Source organism: Tricharina praecox (assembly GCF_024521635.1).
Source record: "Tricharina praecox strain CBS 144465 chromosome Unknown BZA05scaffold_5, whole genome shotgun sequence".
Taxonomy (NCBI): Eukaryota; Fungi; Ascomycota; class Pezizomycetes; order Pezizales; family Pyronemataceae; genus Tricharina; species Tricharina praecox.
The window spans coordinates 1,164,827-1,183,470 of NW_026250407.1; the positions used below are offsets into that span (position 1 = coordinate 1,164,827).

At 54.7% G+C, this 18,644-nt stretch overlaps 3 protein-coding genes across 3 annotated transcripts; all 3 read left to right on the forward strand.

Moving 5' to 3' along the window:
- Window positions 1–106: 106 nt before the first annotated feature.
- On the forward strand, window positions 107–2,708 carry BZA05DRAFT_319556 (kinase-like domain-containing protein; the record flags this gene model as incomplete). Its single annotated transcript, XM_051480424.1, has 3 exons — window positions 107–706; window positions 781–2,121; window positions 2,172–2,708. Coding segments are annotated over 3 exons (2,478 nt in total), but the record flags the coding sequence as incomplete, so codon positions are not given.
- Window positions 2,709–7,256: 4,548 nt separating this feature from the next.
- BZA05DRAFT_442659 (uncharacterized protein) lies at window positions 7,257–8,357 on the forward strand (the record flags this gene model as incomplete). The annotated part of the gene is made up of 2 exons (XM_051486767.1): window positions 7,257–7,639; window positions 7,697–8,357. The coding sequence occupies 2 exons, from the start codon at window positions 7,257–7,259 to the stop codon at window positions 8,355–8,357; spliced, it is 1,044 nt and encodes a 347-aa protein (XP_051342210.1).
- Window positions 8,358–15,433: 7,076 nt separating this feature from the next.
- BZA05DRAFT_390274 (uncharacterized protein) lies at window positions 15,434–17,289 on the forward strand. The gene is made up of 5 exons (XM_051482879.1): window positions 15,434–15,450; window positions 15,517–15,803; window positions 15,860–15,924; window positions 15,986–16,656; window positions 16,707–17,289. Exons 2-5 carry the CDS (start codon window positions 15,556–15,558, stop codon window positions 17,067–17,069), a joined length of 1,347 nt encoding a protein of 448 aa, XP_051342211.1. The 5' UTR covers window positions 15,434–15,450; window positions 15,517–15,555; the 3' UTR covers window positions 17,070–17,289.
- Window positions 17,290–18,644: the final 1,355 nt, after the last annotated feature.

Sequence of the window (18,644 nt, forward strand, 5' to 3'; positions counted from 1 at the left end):
AACGCTTCAGGGAAGCAAGTAGAGTAAGACCGCCCCCCACCAACAGCCACATCTCCCTTTGCCCGTGCTCGTTCGACATCCCATTTCTCTGGCCAACACTCGAATCATGTTCGCGAACGCGCTAAAATCCTTCTCGTCGAACATCTCGGCCAACTACCACGAGAAGTCCGCCGCCCCCGTCTCCACCTGCGGACCCTGGAAGATCTACGATGCAAAGAAGAAGAAGACGAACCAACCGGTGTCGATTTTTGTGTTCGAGAGGAAGAGTCTCGACAGTGGGGGCGGCGGCGGCGGGGGAGGTGGGAGGGGAGGCGGGAGAGACGGTCTCAAGGCGGCGCAGGAGGAGGTGGTGGAGAGGTTGAAGCGTGAGGCGGGAATGCTGGCAAGGCTACGGCATCCGTGTATTCTCGAACTTGTGGAGCCGGTTGAGGACACGCGGAGCGGGGGACTGCAGTTTGTTACGGAGCATGTGACGGGGTCGCTGAGTACGTTGCTGCGGGAGAAGGATGAGGAGGAAAGGGGCGGCGGCGGCGGGAGGTACGTGCAGGACGACGAGGGGAGGAGACGGAGGAGGGAGGTCGAGATAGATGAGCTGGAGATTCAGAAGGGGCTGCTGCAGATTGGAAAAGCGCTGGAGTTTCTCCATGAGAGTGCAAATCTTATACATGGGAATCTCACGCCGGACGCGATCATGGTGAACGTGAAGGTGAGCACTGACTTCCGAAGCTCTTGTCATTCCGCGAAACCAGCTATGGGGCTTCAAACTGATTGCACAACAAGTCGGATTGGAAGCTCTTCGGCCTCGGCTTTGCCATCCCCACGACAAATCCCACGATCCCACCGCAATTCGATCCGCGATTACCCGCGAATGTCCAGCTACAGCTCGATTATGTGGCGCCCGACCTCGCGCTCGACCAGATGCCCTCGACGTCATGCGATCTGTTCTCCCTTGGAATGCTCATCGTCGCGCTCTACAACTCCCCACACAAGTCGCCGCTCGAAACGCACAACTCGGCATCTACATACCGGCGACTACTGAACTCGGCGCAAACTACGCCTAATGCATCAAACAGCTTCCTATCCTCGCGGCCACTCCCGCGGCAGCTTACCGGCAGCGTTCTCGCGCGACTGATCACCCGTCGGCCAGCGGGCAGAATAAACGCGAGGGAATTCCAGCAGAGCGAGTATTTCGACAACATTCTCGTTTCGACACTGCGGTTCCTGGATCAGTTCCCCGCCAAGACTCCGTCCGAGAAGGCGGCGTTCATGCGTGGTCTACCCAAGATCCTGCCGCAATTCCCGAGGAGCGTGCTAGAGAAGAAGATCTTGCCCGGACTCGTCGAGGAGCTGAGAGATGGGTCGTTGCTTGCCCTGGTACTGCCGAATATATTCTTGATATCCGAGCAGGCGTCGTCAAGGATGTTTTCGGAGAAGGTGCTGAAGAGATTGAAAGAGGTGTTTTTACCCGCCGGCGGTGCTCCGGCGGCTTCAACGGGCGACCATAAATCTGCTGCCGCGAGGGTTGCGGAGCGGGAGCGGGAAGCCGGGCGGGAGGGCGGGCTGACGGTGATACTTTCCAAACTAGCGCTCGTCAAGGAGAAGACCACTGCTCAGGAATTCAAGGAAGACATCCTACCTTTAGTATTCATCGCGCTGGACTCGCCCACACATACACTGCAGGACATGGCGCTCCAGAGTCTTCCCATCATCCTGCCGAAACTCGATTTCCCTACGCTCAAGAATGAGTTGTTCCCTGTTGTCTCGACGGTCTTTACAAAGACGAGCAGTCTTGGCATCAAGATCCGCGGGCTGGAGGCGTTCCGTGTCCTCTGCGGCGGCACTGGAAGCCACGGTAATGCGACAAGTGATGGCCTGGATGGGTTTCATGCAAAGAAGGGCAAAGTCCGCGGCGAGGAGGCACCAGTGCTCGACAAATACACTATCCAGGAGAAGGTCATCCCGCTTCTGAAGGGGATAAAAACGAAAGAACCAGCGGTAATGATGGAGACATTGTCAGTATTCGACGAGATTGGGAAGACGTGTGATCGCGAGGTCGTTGCGATGGATATTCTGCCGACGCTGTGGACGATGAGTTTTGGACCGCTGTTGGGGTTGGAGCAGGTAAAATTCTTCGGGAAATGGAACGGCGGATGAAAGCTGACACCCACAAGTTCAAAGCATTCATGTCAAGCATCAAATCCCTCACCCAGAAAATCGAAGCTGAACAAATCCGGAAATTGCAAGAACTCTCCACCAGCGCATCAGGCGGGCAGTCGGCCGGGGAATTCCTCTCCTTCGGTGGAGCACCGGGTCTGAACGGCCGTGTATCGCCCAGTGGCGTGAGCGAATCCGACTTCGAAAGCCTCGTGCTCGGGAAGAAGGAGGCGCCTGTTAGCGACGGGTTTGCCTGGCAAGCTCCCGCAGATACAAATAGCTCCTCGTACCTGTCCCCGAGAGCCAAAAGTCCGCCCATCATCATCGGTGCGCAGAAGTTTGCGTGGTCTTCGCCGAGTCCGACGATTCCGAGTGCGTCCTCAATGGGCGTCCTCACACCCTCATCCGCACAGTCGGCCCAGGTAAACCCATTCTCGGCGTTACGACCAGCTGCATCCACATCAAATACGATGGCCCCACTACAACCCAGCATGAACGGCGGATTCGGCTCAACAATGGCGGCGCGCACTCCATCCGCGCCTCCCGCGCAACCCCAGGCCGGTGGCAGCGTCGACTGGTCCGCGGTTACCAGGCGAACACCCGCACCGGCATTATCATTCACCGCGGCTCCCATTGCCGCAAAACCGAACCTGTCTTTCCCGGCACCTCCGGCACCGGCAGCGCCAATGAACCAAATGATGTCCGGCCTGAACCTGGGCGGTAGTGGCGGGTTTGGAGCGAGCAGCGGCAGCAGCAGCACTACTGCGGGGATAAGAAAGGGCGGCGGAATACAGCTGACCAACTTCGGCGCGCCAATGGGATCCGCTTCCATCCCCAGTCCGGCTCCGGCTCCGGCTCCGGCTCCGGCTCCGGCTTTTGCACAACCGCCGCCGCCGGGGACGTTTAATATGGGACTGGGGATGAATTTTGGTGTGGGGACGAAGAAGGCGGAGGAGAAGAAGGGCTTGGATGCGTGGGAGAGTCTTCTATGATGTGGATACGTGGATGTGTAGAGTACCTAGGTGGAGGGGGGTGTGGATGTCTTTTGTGCCTGCGATTGCTTTCAGCGGGAGTTTGTGAATTCGTTTTTTTTGGAGGCGTAATTATTGGTTCTTCGGCTGCGGGCCGGATGCGATTGTTATGTCTCTTGTTGATATCGAAAAGGTTAATCTAATAGAACGGCAGACGGTTGGATGTCGGTGTGAAAATGGAATGGAATCCTTGAGCCCTCTCCCTGGGTGTTGATGTGGCTGAGCGTTGGCTGTGAATCGGCTTGGGATTGATGGATGGTGTATCACTCGACCTCCACAAGCCCCCATATATTGCTCTTGACCACATTACCGCCCCTCCGCCGAAGGGAACCCGAGATCACCATCGAGATCAGGTGGTGCCCGGCCCACAAAGGCATCTCTGGGAACGACAAGACTGACGAACGAGCTACGCTGGCAGCCGACCACCCCACCGGTCGAGGAGCGAAGACTCTCTCGGCCGATACGGAACCAGACTATTGCCGCCACGCGCGCTCGCACACCTAATCACGAACAAGAAGTACCGGTATGTACAGCCAGAAACCGGCCCCGAACAGCCGCCCCCGATGTCCGGTGCGGATGGTGTCGCTACATACAAGACCCAGATTCGAGAGCACCTCTTCAAGTGCTGTCCCGAGTGGAAAAGCCAGCGGAAGATCCTGTGGGTAGAGGTTCGGAAGGAGACAGAGACAGGGGGGGCACGATTCGCCTCAAAACCCGAGACCTCTTCGCAGACGAGCGGTGCAGGTGCGGAGAGAAGGAGAAGGGCGCCGAAGTTGAAGAACCGGGGCCACTCGCTGTTCCTCCCCGCATACCCTCCTTCATAGCATCTCTAGGGTCCTAACGAAGAGGCAGGCAGGGACGAGGCGGAATGAGAAACGGAGTTTCTTTTTCCTGCATACATAGCTTCATTTCCTTGGTGAGGGCTACATGTATCTTTGGGAAAAGGCCAGGACGGACTCCAGAGGGCAAGGGAAACCACGACGGGCCGTCTGGCAGAAGTCGGCTTGGACAGTGGGCAGTAGACTTGGAAACGGGGTGTGGATATTGTCATGATCTAGACACTTAGGTCGCAAGTAAGTAATGATTAAACAAAAAAACAATTGCTCTTGACCGGCGCCGATGTCCTAGTATATCACGGTGCTATCCACATCCATACCGATTCCAAGCCTCATCGCCTGTCCTCTTTGTAGATATTGTCGAGGAGAAGAGATGGGAGGAATGAGGTTGTTGTCGTTGTCGTGTGGGTTATGATACGTGGGCCTTGGAATGATAAATATGAGTATCGAGAGTCGATCCGTGATTGGAATTGGAATTGGACCGCACTGAGATGGGTGATCGGATTAATCATTAAGGTACGATTGGGACAGCCGCTTAGACGGGCATTAACTATGGTTGATGGAATTCGGAATATAATCAATAGACATCACGAGTCTGAATGGGCACACTGAAGGGTATGGTCCCTGCCGGTATTTGGTTTTTGTTACAAGTGTCATCCGGGAAGCATTGCAAGAGTCAATCAACTTACACAGTTAGAGTCATCGAAGAAATGACTATAGTCAATGAGCAGGAATGACCCTGGTCACCGAACAGGAATGACTGAGCAAACCCGCAAGACTTCCGGTCGCCTTGGCCGCCATCCCCCCCTGCCCCTGCCTCTGCCCCTACTCCTCCCCCTGCTCTTAGTTAACGATCCATCATCACTACAAACTACTACCCCGCTCATCGGATTCAGGTACTCTAGCTCACGCTCTTCTTCTCGCCGGTTAAAACATGCCATGATCTGGAGAGACCGAATGCGTTGAAATAAACAAGAAAGCTCTCTCTTTTTCGCATAGGCTGAATACCAGTGAATATGACCAGACAAAAAACGAAACTCTTTCCACATATCGCCGGCCTAGTCTAGGCTGAATGGGAGTAAATATGAGGAATCAAAAAAACGCTCTCCCTTGAGCACCAAGTAAGCTCAATTTTGCTAGCTCATCGGATCCTACTGGTTCTGTTTTACGGTAGTCTTATTAATCATCTCCAGATAAGCACCCACCTACCACCGAGGCGTTTCGTCAAAGCCGAAAACAAATTGCAGAATCTCAACCGACGGCGATATGTACTCTCCGTCTTCTTGGAACAAATCAGTGGTCAGTATGAATAGCAAGCAACCTCAAAGGTTCTATTCTACTGTTTTCTACACCAGCGAACTGGTGGGTTTTACTAACACATGACTATGCCGTAACAAACTATCGGATTCCCAACCGTCTCTCCCTCCCCCACTCCGTGTTGAGACTCGCCTGATGGCGGACATCCAGGATCGGGGCCTCTCGCGTCGGTGCGGTCCCATCGATTGCCGATATCTCTGAAGAGACAGGCACAACTTAAAGTAGGTATTAGAGGACCAGACGGATGGCCCCAGAACATGGCGGCTGCCCCGCACTCCGCATAGTTATGTACTCGGCCCGCAGCCGGAAAAGATACATACGGTACATACCTTTGCAAGAACTGGGACATCACTGCTCGATGTCTCGCCCTTTGATCGTCTCCGGTAGTCGCATCCGTCTCTTCTGACTCCGGCAACCATCTCTTCCGGAGATCGAGGCAAGGGGGCGGGGCGGGGGCATTCGGTCGCGCGGGGGTAAGTGCATCGCGCGAGTGGTTGGTGCATTTCGACGGGCCGTCGTCGATACTCGAAACTTTAACATGGCGGAGACAGGTGTGATAGATAGTCAAACATCTCCCGCGAAGCCGGCAGAAGCGGGCGACGGTGATCGGCCTGAAGAATTGCTGCCTCCAACTCTGGAGGAGGGCTACACTAGTGCCGTGACTATGGGCCTGGACGACGCTCGCATCTTATGTACCGATTGTACCTTGCACCCAGGGCGGTAACTACTCTACTTACATGCACGAGTGAGCGCGCTGGCGGACTCGTCCAACGCACGCACTCCGCTGATGGACGCGTAGAACAACCAAAACGTCCACAGGTTTCGGCTGAAATATCTACAGCGTGCATTTGGCCTGTCCCCAGATAGTCCGACGGCGATTTTGAGGCGTGAGTAGGGCAGACGCAGCAAAGTGCATTCTCGCTCTCAACCGCGTTTCATCGTGGACGGAAGGTGAGCCCCGCGGCTACTAGTTATGGGCACGGTGGGTGGGGGTTGGCCAACGGGAAAAGGGAGGAGAGAGGCGGTGCGAAGCTTCCCGTCTCGGCCTTAGCCATTCCAGTCGCTCATGTCCGTCCTGCTCCGCTCGTAGTCCATACGTCATGGGTGTTTCTGGGCATTGTTACGCAGCAGAATATGGATAGTGGTGTTTATGTATGCTGGGGGGTTGGTTGGCGGGGGAGGAGGCGATCTGCTCGGTCGGCCTCTGGAGGGGGTTGGGGTGGGTGTTTGAGCGGAGAGGGAAGGAGGTGGCGATTGGGCGGCTGTGGCCTGCGGTTGGCCCGACAACGCCGCACAACACCGTCCTCAATGCGGGCTAACCTAGGACAGCTGGTTGTTGTTTGCTGCGAATCGACATCGAGTGAGAAGCGTGAGCGAATAAGGCCAACACAACGCAACCCGTACCCATACCAGCCACCCCAACCTCCCTCTTCACCGCAAAAATCAACAGACGCCAGGCTCCGCTGCTGTTGCTGCTGCTGTTGCTGCACCTTTCCCTCCCTCCTTCTCTCTCTCTCTCCCTCCCTCTCCCCTCCGCTTTGTTTCGCTCTGTTCTGTCTCCCTTTTTACGCTACGACCGTCACGTCGACAGAGATTCACGACAACAACAACCACTACCACAATCCTCTCTCTTTCCCCATCGAGACTCGAGTCGAGAAGCAGCTGCCGCTGACCTCCACCCCCTCCACCACCCACCACCACCACAACATCAACACCCTCCCAATCCTTACTCCAACACCTCCCAACCCCCTCCCGTCCACACGAACACCTCACCACTCTTAATCTTCGTCGAGTATTTTGTTTCTCGTCCAGAGACACGTCCTGAAGAGAGAGAGAAACGAAAAGAAAAGAAAAGAAGGAAAAATAGGCGTCGCTTTACTCACACCCCTCTGCCCGCTCAAAAAAATAAATCATCACAATGCGGTTACAACAGATCGCCAGCTTGTCGCTGCTGTCGCTCGGCCTGTTGACACGATATGTCGCTGCGAATCCGGTGCCGAATGCGTTGGCTTTCGCGGAGGCCGTTCCACAGGATGCTTGTCCGATAGACTGTGGCTCCATCTGTTGTACATTGTCCCAACATTGTGCTTCGACCAGCACCTGCGGTGAAGGAGCCGCGGCGGTGGAGGACGGGTCAAATGTTTTCACATCTACCTTCCTCATCACGAGAACTGAGGCGGCAGTCATTACGTCGTTGGTGGTGTTCACATCCACCGGTGCTGTTGCAACCGGAACCGGAACTGCTGCGATGCCAACTATGGGCATTACCACGGGAGGATCCGTCATTGTCCCCTACCCGACGTGAGTATTTGCAACACGACCCGTCAAGTGAATTCGTTACTGACTGATGGCATGCAGGCTACGCCCTAGCGGAACTAATACTTTCCTGGTCCCTATCCCGTCGGGTACTGGCTTCAATGATGTCGGCATCATCGGCGGTGGAAGTTCCGACGGCGTCGCAGCGGGAGCGGCCGGAGGCCTCACGCCAGCGCAGATTGGAGGAATAGTCGGAGGTATCCTTGGCGCGTTCTTCCTCATCGCCCTGATCTTGATCTGCTGCTGCATGCGCCGCGGCTTTAACGGATTCGCCGGCTGGATGAACTCTTGGGGACACAAGGAGACGACGCACACTGCCGCCGGTGGCGCCGCCGCTCACCACGGCCACAGCGGTGCGGGAGCGGCCGCAGGGGGCGGCATGCTCGGTTACCTTCTCGGCCGCAAGAGCAGCACCCAGCAGTCAAGCGGTCACCACGTGGTTGCAGGAGGCAGCTCTGGCGTCGCGAAGAAGACGGGGATGGCAGCGCTCCTCGGTGGAGCGGCAGCCGGTCTCACTAGCATCTTTGCGAGCCGAAGGAAGACGCGCATGTCGGAGAAGTACTCCACCACGGATATCTCGAGCGGCTACTACACCAGCGACATTACGTCCAACACCACATACACGTCCGAGAGCACATCCGACTCCAGCTCAAGTTCCAGCTCCAGCTCCGAGAGTGGCCATCCACACCACGGTCGCCATTAAACTTTTGCAGAGTCATGTCATGCGTGGGACAGATTGTAAAATGGAAATCTTGTTAGCATCGGTTGGGTCTGCATCTTTTGATTTCTGATTTTTTTTTCCTCTGATGTTGTGGAGCGGTTTGGTTCTTTTTTTTTCTTTCTCTTGGTGTGGCTGGGAGGCTTCCTTTTTTGTTCAGTGGGAAAGCGTGGAGAGAGAGAGAGAGGGGGGAGGGAATGGGAAGTGGTTGTCAGATGTGTTTTCTTTTTCTTTTTTGCTTTTCCGGCGTAATATCCCCCCCTTTTTTTTCTCCAAGTTACGATTTCGATGGTATATATGTTTTTCCTTTGTTTGTGCACACGATTACAATCATTACATCTTTGACCCAGTGGATGGCGAGTTACGATGGAATGGATGATGATTGGGTTTTTTCTGGATGTTTTTTCTTCTTCTTCGGTGGGTGGATCTAGGGATGGTCGGTGGTGATGGCGGCGATGATGACGGTGACGGTGCGGCGGCTGTGATGAGGATTTGTTTGGCATGTTATGTACCTAGGACGCGTTGGATGTATGTACGTAGATCGTGAAAACTTTGGTGGATTACACTGCACTGCACCGGAGCCGGAGTTGACACGACACGACATGTGGCCTTTTTCCCTGGGGAAAAATTTGTGCTGTGCTGCAAACCTGCAAACCTGCAAACGGAGCAGCGGGGAGGCCAATGACGATGATGGTTTTGCGATGAGTTTTGAGGAGGTGATGATGTGGAACCAGCGGGGCGTACATACACACCTACCTGCCAACGTAGCATATGTACGATATGTACGATATGTACGATATGTACGATATGTAAGGTAAGGTGCGGGAGTGCACACGGTTACTTGGTTATGGGCTATGTATGTGCGGCGGGTATGCCAGTGCGGGTAGATATGCAGGTACGCAGGTACGCATTTTTTTTCCTGCGTGATCGTGTGTGACTTGACTGCGGGGCTCGGCGGGGGGTTGAGGCGGGGGGCGGGGAGAGAGAGAACATCAATTTATAATGCGGGGGCGGGGGCGGGTCGGGTGAATTTTGATGGCGGGGGGGATGAGTGAGTGCTTGTGATTCGCTGGATAGTTGCAGTTCAAGCGGAGGAGGCGGCGCTCGCGGCTGGACGTCGGACGTCGGATTAGTCTTCAGTGGTAGGGTTTGGCTACGTAGAGCTGGCGAGCACGGACGCCAGCACGGACGCGAGAGGGGGGATGTCGTTGGGCCAATGTCGGCGGACGGATGACGGTTGGCGGGCGGCGGTTGGCGGGCGACGGGTGACGTCGACGAGTCGCTTGGTCGGTCTCATTGAGGGGGTGGGGTTGGCGGTGGAGGAGGTATGGACGGGATTGACGGGATGGGATTGGAAGGGGAGTAGTGAGTAGCGAGTGTGGATTGGATCGTGTGGGGGGTCGAGCGTCGATGTCCAGCGTCAATGACTCGACTCGGCTTGGAAAGGAGGGAGGTCAAGTCTCCAACGAAGATGGGACTCGGGAGTATCAACGGAAGGTTGAGACTTGGTCACTCGACCGTAAATAGCAAGTTGAATCTTGGTCACTCGACCGTAAATAGCAAGTTGAATCTTGGCTGCGGATTATGATCATTCGAGTTTCAACCGTAACTGGTGGTTCGGATGCCATAATGAATCATACCTACGCCAACAGTGGAAGCAGTGGAAGCAGTGGAAGTGAAACGACCGTGAATGAAACGGCGAGGCGTGAATGGCGCTGGGAAGTTGGGCTCGAACCGTGAATGAAACTTGGCTATGAATGTGACATCAAAAGTGAATGGCGCGTGAGCTGCGAATGGGAAGTCGAGGCTAGATATGTACTGCGAATGGGAGGCCGATTGGAGCTAACTGCGAATGGGAAGTCGAGGCTGCTATAGACATCTGCTCCAATTACTGAGAGCGGATCGTCAACCATGAATCAATAGCCAGGAAACGCGATGTTGAATGCCTCCAGCCGTCGAAGCACGACGTCGGCCTCCCATTCGTGGCCGAGTATAGTACCGTATCGAGTGAGAACGGGGGAACTCGACTGTGAATTGGAGCCCAGCCTCCTATTGATAGGTACCCTCATCTTCCTTGGAGACTCGACTTCCCATTCGCAGTCAGACTCGACCGCGAACAGCAAGTCGAGTCTCGCGCATGAAAGCGAAGTCGAGTATGGACCCTCGGAGTGCGAGGAGGAAACCCCGACTCGACGGCTGCGTACTGCGTACTGCGAACGATGACTCGACTCGGCTTGGAAGGGAGGGAGATCGAGTCTCCAACGAAGACGGGAGTATCAATGAGCATTGGGAGGCATGAACTCCACCGCCAGTAGGGGCATCGAGTCTCGCGTATGAACAGGAAGTCGAGCAGCAGTGGACCCGAGTGCGATAGTGAGATGAGGAAACCCGACCAGACTCGACGGCTGGTAGGTACTGTTAAAGATGACTCGACTTGGCTTGGAATGGAGGGAGAGAGGTCGAGTCTCCAACGAGGATGGAACCCGGGGGTATCAATGGGCATTGGGAGGCCGAAACTCGACCGCAAATAGCAAGTCAAGTCTCGCGCACGAACAGAAAGTCGAGTACTATATGGCCCCGAGTACGACGAGGAAATACCGACTCGACAGCTACGTAGGTAGGTACTGTGGACGAAGACTCGGCTTGGAATCGAGGTCAAGTCTCGACCCCCAAACGAAGATGGGAGCGAATCTTGGCTGTGATTCTGTGAATGAGTATTCGAATTTCAACCGTAACTGGTGATTCGAATGCCATAAACAATGAATCATACGCCAACAGTAGAGGCAGTGGGAGTGAAACGAACGTGAATGGAACGGCGAAGTGTGAATGGCGCTGTTAACGGGCCTGAATTGTGAATGAAACTTGACCGTGGATGTGACATCCAAAGTGAATGGCGCGTGAGTTGCGAATGGGAAGTCGAGGCTAGACATATACTACGAATGGGAGTCCCAGTATTGTATCGAGTATGAGCGGGGGAACTCGACCGTGAATAGGAACTGAGGTGAATGGGAAGTCGAGGCTACTATAGACATCTACCCAAGCCGATTACTATGAGCGAATCGTCCACCACGAATCAGCAGCTTGGAAACGAGATGTTTTATTCACGACTCAACCCAACTCAACTTTATCGAGATGCGCGAGTCCGCCGCGGCGTGGCCATGACTTCGCTTCTTGACTCGACCGATGACGGCTCGAGCTCCTATGCTGGTAGGTATCACAACCACGATTGGGGAGTCTCCACCCATAAGTTACAACCGGTCAATGCGGGAACTAGGCAGGCTTGGTGGCGACGACAACGAGACCGCCGTGGAGCTGGGGCTGGGGATGAACTGAATTCGATCGGATAATTAAGAAGTATGGTGGTGCTTTAAGTGATGATATCCAAGCACCTATTGATAATGATTGATCCCTCCAAAAAGATAAAAATAGGTATTACAAAAGTGGTGTTGATGTTGCGTGAAACCTGCTGCTGTCACGGGGGGCGAGACCGGCACTGATTCTGAGAACGCTTGGACTGTCAACAGCACCTTAGTTTCCCATTCAACGCCGCCAACAAGCCAACAAGCCAACAAGCAAGAAGGTAACCAAGGATGAATGGCATGTCAAGGTGAGATTGAGTGATGGGCAAATCTACTACATATAACGGTACCGGAGTCACTCGGAAAGATGTGGAGAAGGGGGCTTGGATTGTCAACAGCACCTTGAATTCACATTCCCATTGAGCGCCGCTGCCAGCAAGCAAGCAGGTAACTAAGGATGAATGCTGAATACTCCGTCAGGGTGAGATTGAGTGACGGACACCCCCACTACGCACGGTAGTGGAGTCACTCGGAAACATGTGGAGAAGGGAACGGGAGCTTTCCCCCGATCATTCGATGGTGCATACGATAGATCGCCATACCCACAACCGACTACATACGATGACTAACTGCCGGACCGCTCACGCTCACGCTCTCCCGTCGATCGGCATGCAGTAGGAGGAAGAAGAAGAAGAGGAGGAGGAGGCGGCGGCGGCGGAGGACAGAGCACTCGACTACCTATGTGGAGTATCTAGATAAGTAGAAAGTAGCCAGTAGGAGTATCTAGATAAGTAGAAAGTAGCCAGTAGGAGTATCTAGATAAGTAGAAAGTAGCTAGTAGGAGTAGCGCAACAAACCGTCCACCGCTCCCGCAAGCGAGAGCGAGAGCGGCCATGCATTCATCGGATAGGTACCGTACCACATGTATCGAACAGCGACCCGTCAGCCGAGTCGGTTGCCACGGCCGCCACGAGCAGTACATAGGCCACGAGCAATAGGCCACGAGCAGTGGAATCACGAAGAAGGAAGAAGGAGGAGGAGGCTGAGCGTCACGGCAACACCGGCACCGCGTGAATCCAGGGGAGGACAACCACATGAGATTCAAGCGGCGGAAGCAGACGGATCGTGGCGATATGCCCATGCCCATGCCCCTGCCCATCGTGCCTGTTTACGGGCTGCTCGGTATTAGTATGTGCCAAATCGAACTACGTAGAGTGCTACTAATAGTTATGTGCTGCTTCAAGATGTTTTGCCCAGGCCGCAGTGCCGCATCCACTCGATCGCGTCGGGGAGTGTACTCTGCCTGTGCAGAGTACGCACCTGCCTACATACCCGGTCCACTCCACTCAGCTCGCCTTGCAATTGCAAGGTTGAGGTTGGCCGCTCCCATCCCATCCCAGCTCCCAGCTCCTAACATGCCTGAATTGAATTGAATCTGAAGCCATCGGATCGAGCCGAAGAGAATAGGGAGCTACTCTACATGCTTCCCCTGCGATCTCGGATGTGGTTTGGAAGGGGGTACATAACTAGAGTACATGGCTGGGGAAGTTGCGGATGTGTAAAGTGGTGGAGCCAGGAGCACGCGCGCAAGCATGCGGTACAGACGGAGTTTCGGGATGTAGGGATATAGAGAGACGGAGCGTTGGAGCGTTGGAGCAGGCAGGTGCGGCGGTCGTGGTGGCCGTGGTGGTGGCCGTGGTTGCATGGTGGAGCACCCTACCCAGCATGTAGACACGGGGTTTATCCGAACGTGCATGGTGGGTGGGCACGCAAGCAACAGGCAAGCAACAGGCAGAAGAACGGGTGTACCTGCATGCGCGGAAAGCATCGGTACAGACATCAAGTAATGTACATAGACTGATGGGCTCGCGAACTACAATCTCGTCCCCGCGAACTCTCCTCCATCCCCCATCTTTCATCCTCGGCTCTCCTACGAAAAAATAAAAGAAAAGAAAAAGAAAAGAAAAGAAAAGAAAAAGAAAAGAAAAGAAAAGAAAAGAAAAAGAAAAGAAAAGAAAAGAAAAAGAAAAGAAAAGAAAGAAAAGAAAAAGAAAAGAAAAGAAAAAGAAAAGGAAAAGAAAAGAAAAAGAAAAGAAAAAGAAAAGAAAAAGAAAAGAAAAAGAAAAGAAAAAGAAAAGAAAAAGAAAAGAAAAAGAAAAGAAAAAGAAAAGAAAAAGAAAAGAAAAAGAAAAGAAAAAGAAAAGAAAAAGAAAAGAAAAAAGCAACAACCGTCCTACATATCGGCATCATCATACGTACTCCGATCCGCACCTACCTACTCGACTCTGCTCTGCTCTACTCCACGCACGCACGCACCTTCCCGCGATGCAAATCCCCGCTTGATGCTGCACGATGCGCCGGCGTATCGGCAGGTGGAGGTCGATTGGATATTTCTCCATCTGGTCTGGTGTCGCCATGTTTAGCCTCTGTGTATGTGTGTAGGTTCGCGCGAGTCGCTATGTTCCGAGGCTTCTACATATAGACGGTATGATACCACTACGATAGTCTGCTGTAGTTACAGTACTGTAGTTACAAGTAGTCTCACGGCTCCGTGAAGTAAAAGCGCATACTTGTCCATCACGACACACTTCTTACCTGGGTAGATATTGCGGGACCGACGGGCCATCGCATCTACATGCCCCCATACCCGAGGAACCCGGATATGATGAACCTGGCGCCCTTCTGGCAGAAGGCATCGTCAAGGCACTGGCGTCGGGTTGGGTTGGGTTGGAACGGGACCGGGAAAACACAGCATGCATAGGTAGTCAGTCGGCCAGTCCCTACACACCAGCTGAGTACAGCCAGTTACTACGGTATCGCAAGTATTTGCCCATGTACTTATACATACTCACCTGTGGTGTCTACATGGTGTAGGTATACATAGTAGTTACAGGGAGTCCTTCCGACCCTGCAGCCTGCAGTTGAAGTTTTCCCAGTGTTGCGCCATCTCGTACTATGTATCTCCATGCCAGTACATAACCAAACCAACACGCCTGAAGAAAAACTGTCGCGTCCCCTGCAGAGTACTCTACATATCGTGCTCTAGTTGTTTGTACTAGTTACCTAGTGGTATGTAGTACTGTTGCTGGATGGATAGGTACTCTGCACAACTGCTATTCCTGTTCCACTCCAATATGTCGTATGTACACATTTGGCTGGGTGGAGCCGTACTCTACTCTATTTCCCTGCCTGTACCTGTGCCTGTTCTTGTGTACCCGACAGCGAGCGTCCCAGAGAGGGACGAGGGACGAGGGGAGGCTAGAGAGGAAGGCAGGAAGGGAGGCTAAGGAGGTAGGAAGAGAGGAAGGAAGGAAGGAAGGAAGGAAGGAAGGAAGGAAGGAAGGAAGGAAGGAAGGAAGGAAGGAAGGAAGGAAGGAAGGAAGGTCGAAAGGACGAAACAGAGAAAGGCAGCAAGTCGCGGACGATACATAAAAGCCGCCAACGTCGCCGCTCCGTTCCCCTTGATCGAGTCCAGTACGTCCACACGCGTGTTGACACCCACTCGTTCGTTATCACCAACTGGATACTTGATCCACACATTCGTTTCCCCCTCCCACTCCCCCTCCCCCTCCTCCTCCTCCTCTTTACATAATGTTTTTCCGGACAGCACTGCTATGTGTGGCGACTGTGCAGCTGGCGTTGGCACATCCGCACGCCGGTGTGCCAAAGCTCATGGGCCGCCGTGGCGCCCTCGATATCCGCGGCCTGGCGGATCGCAGCTCCCTCGTTAAGCGTGTCGAGAGCCCCGATGGCACTTGTGGCGCTTCGAGTACGGGATTGTACACCTGCGGAACGGACGTCAATAAGTGTTGTTCGCAATACGGTGAGTGCAACTGAGAGGAGAGGAGAACGTCGACGTCTGGTGTGTTTGGTGGCGAGGGTGAATGCTGATTGACGGATTGATGGCAGGCTGGTGCGGTGATACCTCCCTCCACTGCGCCGATGAGTGTCAGGCGGACTACGGAATTTGCACCGACGGTGCCGAACCCGGGGGACGGTGTGGAGCCCAGGGGAACGGAACGGTGTGTGCTGCTGCTACCGATTGCTGCTCGAGCGACGGCTGGTGTGGAACCACGAGCGATCATTGCATGGCTCCGTATTGTCAGGAGGGCTTCGGCATGTGCGATTCGGAGTGAGTGGCATCGTTGCGTGCATTGCGGTTTCGGTTGGATGCTGACGGATATACAGCTACGTCCCCGCAGGTGGAAATACGACCGATATCCCACGGACGAAGGTCGGAGATGTTCCCTACGGTAGTGTTTCCTCCCCCAGCTCTCCATCCCGCACCACTCGCTGACCTCCATCCCTCCTTAGGCGCCGATATCTACGATTGCGTGAACGCCGGCGACATCGCCTTGACCTACGACGACGGCCCCGACATCTACACGGACGCCATGCTCGACATCCTCGCAAACTACAGCGCCAAAGCCACCTTCTTCATCACGGGCATCAACAATGCCAAGGGCCCGATCGACACCACTCCCGCCTGGAACGCCGTGATCAAAAAGATGGAGGCGGCCGGGCACCAGCTGGCCTCGCACACCTGGTCGCATGCCGACCTCTCGACCCTGACCGAAGAGAAGCGACGGACGGAGATGTACAAGCTCGAGGCGGCGATGCGCAACATCGTCGGCTTCATTCCCACGTACATGCGGCCGCCGTACTCGAGCTGCACCGCGGCATGCATGGCCACCATGAAAGAGCTTGGATACCACATCACTTACTTCGACCTCGACACCGACGACTACAACAATGTCACCCCGGACCTGATCCAGAACGCAAAGAACAACTTTGCCAACGCCGTCAATCCGAGTAATCCGGCGACCGATGCGTGGTTGTCGATCGCCCACGATATCCACGAGCAGACGGCGATGAACCTGACGCAGTACATGCTCGAGACTCTCACCGCTAGGGGGTACAAGGCCGTCACGGTTGGAGAGTGTATGGGTGACCCCAAGGAGAACTGGTACAGGTATCCTACCGATGTAAGCTTCCCGTCCCTGTCCATCGTAACGAACCCAGCTGACAAGCATAGACTCCTGTGTCCTCCTCCTCGACCGTCGCCTCCTCTCCCACCACCTCCTCCCCGCCCACATCTACCGATCCCACCGTCCCCGAATCCGTCACCTCATCCCCAGCGAGCGCCTGCCCAACCACAGTCGCAAACTGGTGTCCCCTCGCGCTGCCCTCGTACACCACGATAGCAGGATGCTGGACGGCAACAGGCCAATGCTGGGACGCGGGCGACCTCTGCTGGAGCACCGTGCCCGCCGAGGACCAGTCGGGCTGCGAGAAGTATCAGGAGATTTGCGCGCTGGTCGAGGACCACTGTCAGTCGTGCATCACGGCGGTGGGCAGTGGCGAGGGCGCTTGTGCTGAGTTGGCGGTTGTTTATTAGCCTGGTGATTGATGATTTATAATGGCGAGGTAATGGGATATGAAGAGATGCTGGGATGCGGGGGTGATGGGATATGGGGGGATGATGGGATATGCGGGGGAGGATGGGATATGGGAAAAGGCTGGGATTTGGCGGGATACGCCTTAATGTTTGTTGCGGACCACGATCCGATGCATGTTGGTAATTATTGGAATGAAAATGTATAATGGATCTCACTTCATCACTCGCACATGTCCTTCAAAATCGGTGATCTCACAGTCCAGCCTTTTCTTGGGTGAGGAGCCGACTGATCTTTCCTAGCTTTATTTGTTTGGTTCGCTCATATGTATATCGTCGGGACAGGCCACGGCGGGGGTAGGGAAAGCCACATAGGGTCGCTCGATGAAAGTCGGGTTGGACAGTGGCGTGGAAACGGGGGGTGAAAGGGGTGATATTGCCATGATCAAAAGCGCCAAAGTCCAGCCATTTTCCTCCGACGAGGGGTAACTTCTACCCCGCAGGCGGCTGGTAGTCGCGGATCGCCAGCGTCGATCCTCTGTTGGACATCATCGTCGGTGGCGGCGGTGGTAACTAGTGGCGGTGGTGGTAGTGATGGTGGTGGCTATGCAGACCAGTAGCTAGTGGCGAGTACAGCACTCCACTCCAATCCACTTGCGAACCCCACCTCGACCGGTAGAACATACCCCGCCAGCTAGCACGAATCCTGGTGGTGTGTGGGGTGTGTGTGTGCGAGTGATGGCGCGTGAGGAGCCGCGCGGGGAATGCGGTCCTAAATACATACTACCAGCATAGCGGCGGCCGATGAAGTCGATTATGTTTCTCTCGAGGCGCACGAGCGAGCGCGCAGGTGCCGCGTATTCAGGCACTACAGGTACTCGGGTACTACATACCGGTATGGGATTATCCCCCACCGACGTCCGCGTGACTACATTGACTGCATTGACTGCATTGAATGCATTTACCATGGCCATGCGGACTCGGGAGGGAGCGGCCGATGGCCGAGTCACTGTCGCCGGTCGCCCTCGCCCTCGCCCGAGTATCATGCAGTTTGGTGGTCCGACGCCCGAAATGTCCCCGCTCGCCGATGACCACTACTTGAGTACCTATCACCTGCACCGCTGCTGAACTGCTGCTGTTGCGGCTGATGGTGGTGGTGGGCGTGCGGGGAAACCGATAGCTTGCCATAAAAGTAGAGTACCTACAGTATGTACTAACCCTGTGCAGATCCTAGCGAATGTGTGAGGAAGTCGTCATATAACGCCACTTTCCTTTTTCCTTTTCTTTTTTTTTGTGTGTGTGCGTGTGTGTGCGTGTGCGTGTGTGCGTGTGTGTGTCTGGGGAAACGCAAACGCAAATGGAGTTCGTGAGTCCGTCGAAGCTTGAAGGGGAATCTTCTGGCCACTCTGCGCGAGTGCTCGAGTGATGGGTCCTGATGTGCCGTGTGCCGCGTGCATACGTCGAGCGTCATAACTATCGCGGCTACGGTCTATGTATGTAGAGATTAAGCGCGGCCAGCCGCGAGGGTCCGCGTGGGGAAGGGTCGGGTCTTATTGGCAACCGAAGCGGGATGGGGGT